The 15659-nt window shown below is 39.8% G+C and overlaps 1 protein-coding gene across 2 annotated transcripts; it reads right to left on the reverse strand.

Moving 5' to 3' along the window:
* Window positions 1-12043: 12043 nt before the first annotated feature.
* LOC129768800 (uncharacterized) lies at window positions 12044-14768 on the reverse strand. 2 transcript variants are annotated; one of them, XR_008741740.1, is made up of 3 exons: window positions 14005-14768; window positions 13433-13938; window positions 12045-13328 (listed from the first exon to the last, which is right to left on the reverse strand). XR_008741740.1 is itself a non-coding variant. In XM_055770687.1 (2 exons), exons 1-2 carry the CDS (start codon window positions 14678-14680, stop codon window positions 13784-13786), a joined length of 831 nt encoding a protein of 276 aa, XP_055626662.1. In that variant the 5' UTR covers window positions 14681-14768; the 3' UTR covers window positions 12044-13783. The 2 variants fall into 2 exon arrangements, 1 of the variants encoding a protein (XP_055626662.1); XM_055770687.1 differs by having other exon boundaries at window positions 12044-13938.
* Window positions 14769-15659: the final 891 nt, after the last annotated feature.

Consider the following 15659-nt stretch of genomic DNA (forward strand, 5'->3'; position numbering starts at 1 on the left):
GGGATAAATAAATTCATTATTTCCTATATTATGAGGTCACACAGTAAAACTATTTTTTTTTTGCAAAATTCAATTTTATTATTCAACTAAATTGTCTTCGAGAGCGATATGGCGATTATAGCGATCTTGCAACTTTTCGATACCATTTTTATAGTACTCCTTCGGTTTTCCCTCAAAATAGGCCTCAGTTTCGGTGATCACTTCATCATCGGTCTTAAAATTCTTGCCAGCGAGCATTCTCTTCAGGTCGGCGAACAGAAAATAGTCGCTGGGAGCCAGATCAGGAGAATACGGTGGATGCGGAAACAATTCGAAGCCCAATTCATGCAATTTTGCCATCATTTTCATTGATTTGTGATTTTACCATTTTTTTTTTCACAATAACAAAAGTTTCTTCACTCTCAATGCTGTAACTCACGACCAATCGACCGATTGCTGTCAAACTTTGACACGTATCCATTGAAAGAGTGTGCTTTGTGATAGTCGAGTAGATTTTTGCAAGAGGCGCCATCTAGACGTTAATCTCATGGACTTTTCAGCCTCATGGACAAAAACGCCTCTCAGACAGTTTAGTGATAACTCAATTTAGTCTTATTTGAGTGGGCATTAAAAATGGACATTAGCAGAAAAAAAACGCGTCAAATTTTGCAATTTTACACCGATTAAGCCGAAAACACAGGTCCGGCTGTAATAAATGTGAATAGAGTTCATGGTGCTGATACTATAACAGATAATTTCAATGTCAAAAATGCAACACACTCTGGTCGGCCAGTTGTGTGATATGTCGGTAAAATGATAGAAATCGTCGAGAGCGGCTGTCGTGTAAAGGAATTTCATGCCAACTCGACTGGCCGTTGGCAGCACCATCTCAGATAGCAGTGAAACGTTGTGGGTGTAAACACATGGGCCTTTTATGCAACTTTGCATAATTTAAATATTGAAAAAAAAACTACTTTTTGAAAAGGGTCAAACATTTTTGACGTAGGACTTCATCTTTCATTTCTGTACCGAGGTGTAAGTTCAAAGTTTCGAAGAGAGTGATGCTGGAGTACAAGGTTTTGAACGGTGATATCTCTTCACCGGCTGAATGGAGTGGTATAATAATCACTCCATTCGAAAGATAAAAAATCAAAGAGTTATATGATCGTTCCAATAACTCAAAAGTTGCTTTGAAAACAGGCTATTGAAATCATAACAATCTAGCTCATTGATGATGATTGCTGTTGTGGTGATCGGAGTGTGTTCCCGAACACGGACGCAAAATCAATGCACCTAGAGAAACCGTCATCGTGAATACATGCAGGCTGTGATCTACTCGCTTCCAAACGCGCTCGAGCGAAGAAAGATTCGTGCATTCGGTTCCCGTGATGCAATAGTATCCAAGAGGCTCAGTTTCTATTCTGCTTCCGCGTAGAGTTGTCTTGAAAACTATCGTGTATTATTTTCACGAGAACAAAATAGAATTATGCATCAAACTTCATCAGTTGCTTTTGCAAAGCCACGCAAACCCAACGGTCCACTTCGGGACCACCAACAACTTCGAAATAGTTGAATTTCATATTAATACTCATCCACACACTAACAAGTAAAACTTCAGCAATCTTTAGAAATAATTATTCATTCATTCATTGAGATTTGATTCAGATGAAATTTCACACAAATGATTACAGCGCCAGGTAGTCCTACGTCTACCTTGCGGTTATATCAAAGATATAACCCATTTCTTGTTTTTCTTGATTTTTCACCAAAAATTATAACTCAAAAACTATAATACCGATGAAATTCTGGTCAAAGAATGAAATGTAGGGAATTGTTTGAATTTTTATTAAAAAATGCCAAAATTTTATTATAAAATAATTGCGCTGAATAAAAAATATTTAAAAAATTAAAACTCATTTTTCTCAAAAACGTATTAAAAAAAAAATTAAAAATATATATATGGGCAGTCCTTACAATTTCTAACAAGCCGTCCATACATCGGAAGATGGGCACTAACAACAACTTTTTCATGTTTTATTTGAAAAAATAACAACTAATTCTAATTCTGTTTAAAGTCAAGATAGCGATATAGTGTATTCGACAAAGTTTTAGGTTATATTAAAATAAGAACTTTCGTTGAAGACGTCAACTTTCTATCTTTTATTGTTTCTGGAATATAAGGCATTTGTATATGGAGACTTCTGAAAAAATAAAGTTTTACTCGTAACATTTTTGTGTGTAAATTTAACATTTTCTTAACATTTTTCTAAATAGAAAAAAGGTAGCAGAGCATTTAAATCGCGATAATGTATACATAAAAATGTTACGAATTAAACATTTATATTAATTTTTCAAAGAAAAACATGAAAAATTTGTTGTTCGAAAAACTTTTTCCATGTAAAACTTGTAACATTTTTATGTAGAAATTATCGCGATATACATGTTCCGAAAACATTTTCTTTTTGTTTCTAGAAACATGTCAAGAAGTAGTCAAAGCGAGAATTTTCACACAAAAATGTTACGAGTAAAACATTATTTTTTCAGGAGTCTTCATACAAAAATGCCTAATATTTCAGAAACTATGAAAGATAGAAAGCCCACGTCTTCGACAAAAGTTCGTATTTCAATAACATCTAAAACTTTGTCGAATACAGTATATCGCTATCTTGACTTTCAACAAAATAAAGATTAGTTGTTTTTTTTCCAAAGAAAACATGAAACAGTTGTTAGAAAAAAAATCCCTATAAAAGAGCCCAGCCTCCGATGTATGGACGACTTGTTGCAAATTATACGGGCTTTTCAAATATTTTGTTTGAGAAAAAATGAGGAAAATGAGTTTTTATTTTTCAAATATTTTTTTTACAGCGATTTTTTTGAATTTGGTTTTTGACGTAGGACTACGTCTAACCGGAAGATATAGGGGGTGAAATGGAAATCTAGGCACTGAACAAGTAGGAAAAAATGCAAGATTTGGAACGCTTATAACTCGAGCATTTCTCAATAGATCGCAAAGGTTTTTGCATCAATTGATAGGAAATATATCTACGCATCTATCAAAACGAATAACATTTCATTTTTCTTGTTATAAATAATTGAATAATTGTGAAATATCAAGCATTGTCAAAATGCACTATGTGCCCATTTTTGATTGGTCCATTTTGTGCTCCTCAAATCGTACCGACCAAAACGGGCAACCAGAGCAGCAGCGAAATAGAATGAAGCACGATTGGAAAGGAAAAAGAAAAAAATGAACGAAACATTGGTCGCAGTCTCACACATGCGTAATTCTCGAGCCAGCCAGTCAGCTTAAAAATCCCCGCTCCGCTGCCGTAACAATCATTCTCATTCAAACCGTACACCACATCGGTTCGCATCACAACGCATCAACAAACCAACCCAAGCAGCCATGTGTGGACATGGCAAAGAAGGAAAAGTGAAGGGAAAGGCAAAATCTCGCTCGAACCGTGTTGGTGTGGAGTTCCCCGCAAGGGTAGCTAGTCCGAGCGCGCTAGTACCAGTGCACCAGTCCACCTAGCCGGCGTTATATAGTTTCGGCCGCCGAAGTGATCGAGTTAGCTGGCAAAGCTGCTCGCGACGATAAGAAAATTCGCATTCGGAACAGAACACATTCGGTTCGGTGGACATCAAGACAACAGGCAGTTGCAGCGAGTGGCGAGTGGCAAACGCAATCGCAAAACGGCAGCAGGTATCAGAAGAAAAAAGTTTGTTCTTTATACAAACTGCTTTGGTGGCAAATCCAGAACAAGGCGGCATCGAGGGCGTTCGAAATGGTTTTTTTTCAAAACCACGAGTACTAAGTTTTCTAAATTGGAACCATTCCATAAAACAAGGCGCTTTTCAGGGCCATTAAACCTTCCAAAAAAGAGTTTAGGAAATACAGTTCAATGCTTTCTAAAACATTATCCAACATAATAATAAAACACAAATTGATTTTTTCATCATTTGTTTGCCAGGATCTGATGAGTATGTGAATTTGGCAGTTGTTCTGAGCTTATTGATAGTTGGGGACTTTCCTGATTATTCAATTTTCACCAATTCTTAAATTGTTTCCAAATTGAAAGTACAGTAATTTACAATTAGTTCGACATTTAGCTAATTGGACGGACATGTAATGCGACTTATTATTATTAGTTGGACATTTTTGTAAACATAGAGATTCAAATTATGACCCCACATTGAAAGTCGACACTGTACCACTGTCATCGCAAATGTTCAATTACAGGTTAAAATCGCCTCCACTGCGACACTGAGTGGCGCTTCGGCACGTCGCATTGAATGTAATTTACTGTACAACATGTCACAAGCTGGATGGGAAAAATTTTTCGAACTGTGAAAGCTGTGGCGAGTGGCAAACGCAATCGCTAAACAGAAAGGTTTAGCCGAACAAGATTGGGATATCGAGTGATAACAAAACAATAAACTCTTTAGATTGAAGATAATTTTGTGATCCTGAAAAGGACCCTTTTTAGCCTGCATGTGAATCCAACGAGCAAACAAATCGTAATGAATGTATTTTTTTGCCATCGCTCCCTTTTAACGCTCATTCGTTCGTCTCGTTGGACTCGCCCCTTTGGCTGAGTCTGCCGATTTGTCTCTATCTTGTGAGTGTGTACCGCTAGAGTATAAAGCACGCGGACCCCAAAAAAATATCTTATTTACTTTCAAACCGTAAACCCGTGTGGTTGTACGGCATCGGCATCGTGGACGTAACAAAGGAGGACAAGTTAAGGGAAAGGCAAAGTCTCACTCGAGCCGTGCAGGTCTCCAGTTCCCTGTTGGTCGCATTCACTGATTGCTCCGCAAGGGTAACTAGGTCGAACGGATTGGTGCCGGAGCACCAGTATACCTAAAAGCGATTATAGAGTTTCGGCCGTCGGAGTGCTCGAGTTGGCTAGCAAAGCTGCTCACGACAATCAGAAAACACACATCAAGAACAGAGCAGCTTCGGTTCGGCGCTCATCAAGGCAACAATTAGTTTCGGTGAGTGGCAAAGTGTTTCACCGGCACGTCCCATTAAATGTAATTTACTGAACAACATGTCACAAGCTGGATGGGAAGAAATTTTCCAACTGTGAAAGCTGTGGCGAGTGGCAAACGCAATAGCTGAACAGGAAGGTTTAACAGAACAAGATGGGAATATCGAGTGATAACAAAAACACAACATCAAAGGTTCTTCAGAACCATCAACATATTCATAAAGAGTAAACAGTAAACTAATCCATTTTTAAGGTAGATAGGTAGGTATTCACGTAGGAGAAGAAAATAAAACAATATATTTAAAATATATATTTAACAAAAGCTGTCCCCTTTGTATAGTCCTACGTCACTCCGGTTATGTCCCCGACATTACCCACCCGTCTTTTTTTAATGAAAATTCAAACAATTTCCTACATTTTATCCGTTGGCCAGACTTTTGTAGGTATTATAGTTTTTGAGTTTTGAGAATTTTTTGTAAGTAATAGTTTTTAGTAAGTAAAACTTTTTTGGTCCTCTTCAAAAATTATTCTAATACTTTTTCGAATATTTTAAGTATTCAAAGTTGTTTAGAAGATCCATGTGTTTACACCCACAACGTTTCACATTTCGTCAAAGGTTGAACACGTAAAAAAATTATTGGAGGTTGTATTCTAGACACGATCGCATTGTTGACGTAGAACTACGCTGTAGTTTAATTCAAGTCGCTTGTTTATAACTGCGGATATTATTTTATAATGCTGCGAAAGTTTTGAAATAACCATTCTACTAGTTTGGTCGCCCTGAAATGTTTTTTATTGTAGAATCATTTGACGATAATTGTTTGATGGTTGTTACCGTTCAGAAATTAAGTAGGTTTAAGAACCTAAATAAATTAGTTTACATAAAAAAATATCTTTAGGTTTAAATTAGAATGTAAAGTATTAGGACATAAGTTAGCTATAATCACACGCACACACATATACACACCAAGCAGACAAACCTGGAGTTGAGCGAAACACCATAAAGCCACAATCACTCTAATAGATATCTAGTTGTTTCGAGAAGCGACATACGACATAAGAATTTGGGGAAAAGGAAAGCACTATTGGGTCTATAATAAAAAGCTCTTTATCCAAGGCACAATAGACATACAAAAGTGTCCATACTTTCCAAATTTGAATTGAAAATTTAAAGCACTTTGGGACTGCAGTTTGAACCGAGCGGACCGAGAATTCAGGTAAAGAGCTTCTTAGGATAATAGAGCTAGACCCAGTGGCAAATTGTGCTTTCCTTCCCCATACAGGACCCAATAATACCCGCTGAATAATTAGAGCAGCGAAAATTGGTATCGTCGCTAAGCCAGGAGTTGACGAAAAACTCAAACTCGATCAACTTGAGTCGTCAACGCGCTAGAGACTCGCAGTTCTGGTACAGAGCTGACGACGTCGGTCGCCCACATCGTTAAAAGGATCCTTCGCTCCACTCTTGCCGGCCGGCCCCGGAAAGGACACACTTTACACTCACGCACACACATCTGTAAGTTAAAAAAAAATTAAAAAAAGGAAAATCTAGTGTGTATTCAATTGCGACCTGATCCCTTGATTTGTGCACGGATGTGAAATAAGCCGATCTTGAGCCTCCGCGTTTCAAGCTCGAGCTAGCCCTCGAAAAGAGGTCTTGAGCCCACCCTCAATGGTCCCCGCGGCTTAGACCAAGGATCGAGGGCATTCGGGATTAGCCCGTCTAGCTGATCTATTGAAAGAGAGGTAACATGATTTATTCTTGTGCTCGCAAAACAATAAATGGTCGAGATAAGCGCAGCTGTCATCCTTAGTGGAGAAAGTTTTGCTACTGGCAAGCGAAACCAAATCACATACAAAATTCCAGAACGACATTTACTTTCTTGGTGACTAAATAAGCGAAATAAACTTTATCTGCACGCGAACCCAAATAGATCAATGACTTATTATAACTTAATAAATAACTAGGTACTCCCCAAATAATTTTTTGGTGCACAACCTTAACACCTGCTTCACCATAGCGTCAGTTCAATGCATTAATGCAATGCCAAAGGCACCAACGAAGCCTTTATGATGACAATGTTAACTGCTTGGAAAAAGGCTGAATATTTGCCTCAGCAGAGATTCATTACTAATACCCTAGCATAAATAATTCCCTCCCGCTATCTCCCCTCCTTATTTATATTTATCATTACAAATTGGGTTTCAGCGTAGCAAAGATGCACTTTCACGTACGGGTTATGAAGCACGCACGTACGTACACAAATACCCATATATCGATGGCTTGAATCAACTGAATATACACACACTTATCTCCGTTTTGCGCACTTCTCCACAGAAGCCCTTTCCGTTAATATTGCCAGTCTAGATTAGCTCAGCTCTCATCCTTTGTGGAGAGTTTTCCTACTGTCATGCGCAACCAAATCACTGACAAAATACCAGAACATTTATTTTCTTGGTGAGCTGACGATAGTCGATAGTCCTGACGAAAGGCCCTTGATAAACTCTACTTTTTCCTCATATTACTCCTCCATTCCCATTGCCTTGAGAAAACCATTCTATCCCTCGTCGTCCAGCTCGCTCAGAAACGGTGTTGTCCAGTCGGTGTCCTCACGAAGAATGAAGTTTGCCTCAGCAAGATCCACTGTTTATACCCTAGACAAATATTCCCCTTCGTTCATTTCCTTTGTTCTCGAAGACTTTAAATCTCACGATTTCCCCTTCGTTGCTAGCCAATAAGTTGCTTGTTATTGATAGCTCTGTTCGGGAAAGTACACAAATGGACAGAACAAATGTATGAGGAAATGGGAATGCTTCTAATGTTCATCAATATAAACCATATACAGACTATGGTATTGTTATGTATAGCATATCAAACAAATCTTAGGGAATTTCCAATTCGTTTGGTATGTAAATCATCAGAATCCGTTCACGGCAAAAATAGTTATTAACGTTATCTTTATTTCATAAAAACGTGACCTGTTTTCTGATTTGGCACCCTTAATGAGACGTAGTTCTACGTCAAAATCCGGACACGAAAATCTTGTTGGGGTTTTAAAATGCGTACATGAGCAGATATTATGATTATTGAAACATTATTGTTTCAGTTGTGTCCGTAATAAAGAGACGACCGAATTAACACGTAACACGTAACACGTAAAGCCCCGCATCGGTCCCTAGGGGTCGACGTTGAGCTTTTTAGTCGGAAAGCGCTGACTGACTGGGACTGACAGCTACAAAACAAGAAAAAACAAATATATACGGCTCTTGCTACACATACAGGCAAACCTGTTTTTCGCCATGTTCATTGGCCGATTTTCTCACTAGATTGGAATCGAAAAATTGGCAGGAAAGGATTATCAACATGTTCGGACCTAGATTAAAGTCACTAAGGCTCGAGCTCACGAATGCTTCCTTGTATTTTCCATAAATTAGCCAATTGATGGATTTTCTCCGTTTCGGATCTATTTGAATATAAACATTCACTTCAACATTCAACATCCACTTCTCCGCAGAGCATTCAGGTACCCGGAAAACATAACTGGGGGTTGATCTTTCTGGTGTCCTTAATTTCAACATAATCAACCGCTTTTTTTGCGGAACTAACCACCGATTAAGGATATCTACAAACGAATTTTCATTATAGTCTACTTCTTCACGAGACCTACATTCCAGGGCAAAAAGCACAAAGCATACATGGGAACATATTCACCTAAACCGGCTATACAATCGCAATGTGTAGTTTGCACTATTACTGTGCAACCGTGCGTTTGAGGTATAAAACAATTAGACAGATAACATTAGCATTAAAAAATGGATTTTTTTCGGATGGTGATGAAAAACCTAAGACAGACAATTGAGTTTGATAAATTTACAATGGAAGGAAATTATATTAGCTTACTTGCAAGGCCGTACGCCCTTGCGAACGACCTTCCGGCAGATAATCGGAACATTCGCCATGGTGGACGAAAACATGCGTGAATGCATGTTTTTGAGTTCTTTCTTCGTTTTATTTATAAATACCTTCTCAGTTTTCGCGACAAAATTGTTGGAGTAGATCTTACGCATTAGGTTTCCCCAGAAATTCTCGATGGGACGCAGCTGGAAGACGTTGGGCGGGTTCGTCGACTTGGGTACTATATCGATATTCCGCCGCTCCTTCTCCTTTAATGATCGCTTCGAGTAGTGGGCCGACGCCAGATCCGACCATAACACCGCGTCTTCGCCCTTATGGTATTTCTTGACGAACGACGCAACATCCGACAGGCACTTCCTACTATAAATTTTCTCGTTCACGGCCAGTCCGGAGCTAAAGAAGAGCGGCTTTGACATCCCCTTCTCGCTGATTGTCAGCCACAGTAGCACTTTCCTGGGGAACTTGGTGTGTGAAATAAACTTCTCTTCGGAGCTCACTTCCTTCGTGGGAGAAGTAATATACGAAGTGCCCTGCTGTCCAGGGTGAAATAGGTCTCGTCGTCCATTACCACCGCCACGTCGCGATTCGCCGGGAAAATCGACTTGACCCTCTTATTTTCAGCCGCTACCATTGCATCATTGTCTGCAGCTTCGAGCCCAGTGGACGGGACTTCCGCTGCCTGATATGTATGTCCATGTCGCCAGGTACTTTTTCACTGTTTGACCGGTTGTACCGGTCAAGCGCACGCAGCGATGTAGCCACTTTTCTCTCGATCTTCCTCTTCAGCATCCTTTGAGCTTCTTGTCGCTCAGGGTCGTCGGCATCCGGAACCAACTGAAAAAGTACGACCCAATACGACAAGATACGTTTGGAGGATTTTCCTAATTTACGTATAAAGGGTATGTTATGGGCGGTCAACCAATCCAGAGTGGCTTTTGCGTAATAAAATGAAGCTAGGTCCGACCAGAACACAATATCTTCATCCTTATGGTGCTTTTTTACAAAGGCAACCATTTTTTCAAGCATCCGAAAGACGCGCTCTCGAAGAAAATTCTGCTCCGCGATCTTCATCGTAAACAAACGAAAACACACTCAGCACGAACGACGTCCACAAAGAGGAGGCTCTCTCTAGCGCGTATGGTGGAAAACGTGACATGGATTTAGTCCCATTACTTATGAGTAGTCTTCGGAACGCAACACGGTGCTGATGTGCAACTTTTTGTTTTGCACCCAGTTGAACTCTCACTCCTTGCGCACACTTGCGCCCGGACGAATCAACGCGCACCGAAACAAAGTTGAAATGTTTTGTTGTAAACACCGTTCGCTTTAAAGTTCGAACATCCTTACTGCACCGTATACTTACACCGGTGTATATACCCAATTTCAAACCGCGCTCGAATCTTGTTTGTCTGCTTTGCTTTCTCTGTTGAGGCGGTGGGTATGGGGGCGCGCTGTTGTTTTCATGCTTAGCTTAGAACGATCGAAGACAAAACGGGCGCTAGAATTGATGTGTATGTTTGTATAGAATGAAGCGGGCACCACACAAGTGAGAAGGGATGTTTGGTATCTGCATTCTGGGCCGTGCTGATTTTGGGTTCACTTGTTTCTGAGTTCGGTGCGCTTCGTACCAAGAGAGAATACGTGTTTGCTATTAACGCGCGTTGATGAAAATTGAACTCGAGCGGAGCACAGCGTATGTTTTCTGAAGACTGCTGATGACTCACCTGTTATTCGAACTTTTCTTTGTACACGGTCCATCTCCTTTGCACGATTCGTGTTACCACTTATTTGGCTTATTTGGCATAACGTAACTTTACGTAACAAAATTCAATTTTTATTCCTAAATAAATTTACGCGTCTATATGCTTGAGCAGCTAACTTAGATTCTGGGACCGAATGAGGTGTGTTTCCTGAGCCAAGTTGATAAAGCACGTGTTGTTATGGGCTTAATAGCAGCCAGTAAGTAGGCACTGATTTATGTATCTCGAATATCGTGTTAATCTACCGGATTATGATTTTTTTTTTCTCAAAATATATATTTTATTAAGGCACATGTGGCGTTAGCCTGTCGGGGCGGGAGTCCAATATTTTGACAATTTTTGTCTTACAACTATGTTAGTAATATGTAACCGATTACTCGCGGTTGGCTCGAGGTTAGTATTACAAGTGTTCTCATAATTGGTATGTTGCAGTCTTCGTTGCTCTGTACGTGTGCCCGACACGGGATACTTCCTATTGGGATGCAGCTGACCATTAATCAGCAACGCCCCCCTAGTCTGTACCCCATATCTAGCGTGGTGCGTCTTCTCGACTCGAGGAATCCAGGATAGAATGGTCACTAGCCGGCGCAATCATCAGCTCGTGTAGAGTTGTCATGAGCGGTACAACCTTTGGCTCTTGTTGAATGATCAGTGGACTGCACAACCTTCGGCCCGTGCATCTGTAAAGAGTGTGTGTATGTATTGCCGCGACTAAGTAAAAGTTTATCGATCGGATAGGAGGGATATGAAACGGGGACACAACGAAGGAAACATCATTAAACGTTGACATCGGCGTTTCTGAGGAACAGGTATAGATGAAGCAGAAGATCAGGATCCCGGCTACCTAAGATATCCCGGACGGGGATATCCGATTGTCTACCTTGTGCTCTCAGTGTTCTAAAGAGCTGAGAGCGAGCAGCATGGAACCGGATACACGAACAGACAACATGCTCGATGTCGTGGTAACCATCGCCACAATCACAAAGATTGTTTGCTGCGAGCCCAATGCGATAGAGATGCGCGTTTAGGTTGTAGTGATTGGACATAAGCCGAGATATCACGCGAATGAAATCACGACCTACATTCAATCTCTTGAACCATGCACTCGTCGAGACCTTAGGAATAATCGTGTGTAACCAACGACCGAACTCATCACCACTCCACATGCGCTGGCAACTTACGAGGAATGTGGAAAAATTCATTATAAGCAATTTGCCTTTCAAAAAGTGTGCCTTCTAAAGCACCCACCTTAGCTAGCGAGTCCGCTTTCTCATTCCCCAGAATCGAGCAATGAGAGGGAACCCATGCTAAGGTAATCTTGAATAATTTTTCGACCAAAACACTCAATAGTTGTCTTATTCTTGTTAGGAAATAAGATGAGCGTTTATCAACTTTTATTGAGCGGATTGCCTCTATTGAGCTGAGACTGTCTGAAAAAATAAAATAGTGGTCGATGGGCAATGTTTCAATGATCCCTAATGCGTAATATATCGCACCCAGTTCAGCGACATACACGGAACAAGGATCTTTGAGTTTGAAAGAGGCACTGGAATTTTCATTGAAGATGCCGAAGCCAGTGGACCCGTTTCTGAATGAACCGTCAGTAAAGAACATTTTATCAGATCTAACTTTCCCATATTCTGCCGAAAATATCGGCAGAATAGAATCGGAGCGTAGATGATCTGGGATTCCATGGATTTTTTGTCGCATGGACAGATCAAAAATGACAGAGGGATTGCAGAAGCCATGAGAGAAAATCATGTGCTTTTCTGGCAGTAAATTGTTGAGAATAGGTGAAAGTCCACGATTATGAAGCTTCTCTGAGAGAATTTCCATGGAAACTGAATCAAATGCCCCTTTGATATCGAGAAAAACGGAAGCCATTTGTTCTTTGCGAGCAAATGCGATTTGGATTTCAGAAGATAGCAGCGCTAGACAATCATTTGTCCCTTTACCTCGGCGGAAGCCAAACTGCGTATCTGACAGCAAATTGTTCGTTTCGACCCACTTGTCCAAACGAAGTAGAATCATTTTCTCTAACAATTTACGAATACAGGATAACATTGCAATCGGCCTATACGAGTTGTGATCACAAGCCGGCTTGTTGGGTTTCCGTATGGCTATCACTCTCACTTGTCTCCAGTCATGCGGGACAATATTCAGCTCCAGAAACTTGTTGAACAAGTTCAGCAAACGCTGTTTTGCCAAGTCGGGAAGATTCCTCAACAAGTTGAATTTAATCTTGTCCGACCCCGGAACCTATCCTATGATTTTGTCACCGCATTTTTAGCGTTACGTAATTTGTGTATCACGCCTTATTGAATTGAAATCTTGAGATAACTTGTAACAAAAATCAATTATTTATCATTAGTAGCGCGTGAAGGCATAATCTAAGAGGGGGTGGGATATTGATGGCTTGTTCCTTGTTGAATCCCACGATTCTGGTTGATTTAGAGTAGGTTTCTAAAAGACACACGATGCATTCTCATGAAGCCAAATGTCTAATCGTTCCGTGCCTGTTGTGTAACCTGGTTGGATTCATGCTGGATTTTGTTGTCTTCCGCAAAAACAAACACCAAGAACCATCGATTCGCTTAGTCCAATGTTCTGCAATGGTGGGCCTGTTTCTCAGACTGCTCACTCTTAAATATTGGCCCGAACCGCCCAAGGTACTCGCTGACACATCATTGCAGAAGTTGAGAAGTCCATAATAGAAAGATTCAAATCACAGAATTATTTAAAAAATAAGAACCTCTTCATCAGAGCTGCTTCAGAAATACCGAGGTCTGCCACAATCCGACGTTTTGAATCTCCTTCCGGAAGCATCTTTCGGGCCATTTCGAGCATTTTGGAGTGTATTTCTTCCGGATGAAAGTACTGTATGAAAACATTTTGCTTGAAAATACTTTAAAGATACCTTTAACGGCAAAACGGTGCGATCTGAAGAAAATAATTAGCCAGATAGCGGTAGTTCTACGTCTACTTTGCGGTTATATCAAAGATATAACCCACTTCTTGTTTTTTACTTAAAATAAATTACGTGTTAGAATCAATATTCATTATTTCTTAATGTAGATGCAATAAAATAATAATAGATTTGTACTTTTTTTTTTTGTTTTTACAGACAGTTATCATCCACGGATCCATAAATAATATACGGTGCCTCCATTTCTGGTCTCCTGTAGAATGTGTAAATGACGCAACATTTGAAGTTTAACATTTATCTTTTTATCGATCAGTCTTCCCATTTTCCTAGCGATGTCGCCTTGTGTAATGAATTTACTATCTGAAAACATAGAACGAAATATTATATTTACTGATTTAAGAAGTTCGAGTTGGAGGGGCAACTGACTTGGAAACACATCTTGCTGTTGGTTGTATATCTTCCATAAAGCTAAATCTTGCTGGCTTGTTACAGCTTTCTTTTGTTTATACATTAAAGAGTACTTTTCTTCAAAACAAGACAGAATCACCGATTTCAAAAATTCAGCCAATTCATCCAAAGTTTCTCGACCTCTCATATACTTTGGGATTTGTTGAAAATCCTCTTCGAGAATATCGATGTTAAAGTCCAAAAACGACAAACATCTCGGTTTCATTTTAGTCACAAACGGAGAATTCTGATATTCAGAAAGAAATATTTTCTCTGCCGTCATCAAACTCAATCCGTGCCCAGGATTCGATTGCATCTGCTTGCTCGAAAGAGTACCCCCTTCGACGTTATCATTCTTATCTTGGATAACTTTACTGCCTCCGCTAGTTTCAAGTTGTTCCAGTAAATCCAACAGCAGCAGTTCATTTCGGCGCATCTTTCGTATTACTGTGGCATATTTAGGACCAATCTCTCTTCGGAAGATCTCGAGAGCCTTCTTCGCACCTCCAACTGCTGCTGAACCTTGGCGGGAACATAGGTGCAATTCGTTAAGTTGTGGAAGAATGTGTGATTTACAAGCATGTAAATCGAGAAACACTTCTATTCGATTGATCAATTCAAACTGCTTCCCTAAACGAGTTTGAATTTCTTCCATTGTGAATATTTGCGCGGTTTAATAACGTTTCACAATACGTATATTATGATTTGAAAACTACCGGTAATGTTTTTAGCGTTTTTGTTTTGATTATGAGACACGTATTCAAGAGAATTATAGCACACAAACCATTTTCAAGCAATATAAACGATTCCGGCCAAGGGATTGCTAAGATGGCCGCCTTTTTGTAGCCAGCATAGAAACTCAAGAGCATAGAAATCATAACCTGAAATTAAAAATGAAGTGCTCCGCGCGGTCCTGTAGCAGTGATTTTGATTGCAAATCGACAAGAAAGCTTCCAGATGGGTATCCAAACATCGCTTGCCAAAGGAAACTATCCAACTTAATCAAATATTAACATATATGACTCCAAACAGTAAACAATAGGTGAGCCCCCTGAGCGTGAGCCCTGTTTTATGCTGCCTACGCTCAATTTGCATTGGTTGGGATAGGGTTGCCAGAGCCCCGATTCCGGCTATGTGAATACTACAGGGTGTGGCTCAATTATTTCCTGTTTCAAAACACATTGAAATTAATTCATGAACTGATTTTATGTACAAGTTTGTATTATATGAAACGTAGACATGCCTAATATCGCTTTTATGTTAACTTACATACCGGAATGCCCAGTGAATTAAATTTCGAAATTGATCCAAATGTTTAACACCGAAGCCCAAAAATTACATCCGCCCGCGGAATCACTTGATTTTCGGTTTTTGTTTTCTTTTTCCACTTTTAACCAATCTTCATTATCAAAGGATGTTTCAATTATTATAAAATAACATGTAGGAGGGGTTCTCATTTACAGAAATATGATGTTGAACTTCTCTTTCGTTATTTCGTCGATATCATACTTGTCTGAACATTGTCTGCGGTGGGTGGTAATAACTTGGTCGCCAGGTGATGTAAAATCGATATCTCATGACCGTCAATGCTTTCCATTGAAATTGTTAACTACTGCAGTGGATTGATTCCAACA

This window comes from Toxorhynchites rutilus, chromosome 2 (genome assembly GCF_029784135.1).
Source record: "Toxorhynchites rutilus septentrionalis strain SRP chromosome 2, ASM2978413v1, whole genome shotgun sequence".
Lineage (NCBI taxonomy): Eukaryota > Metazoa > Arthropoda > Insecta > Diptera > Culicidae > Toxorhynchites > Toxorhynchites rutilus.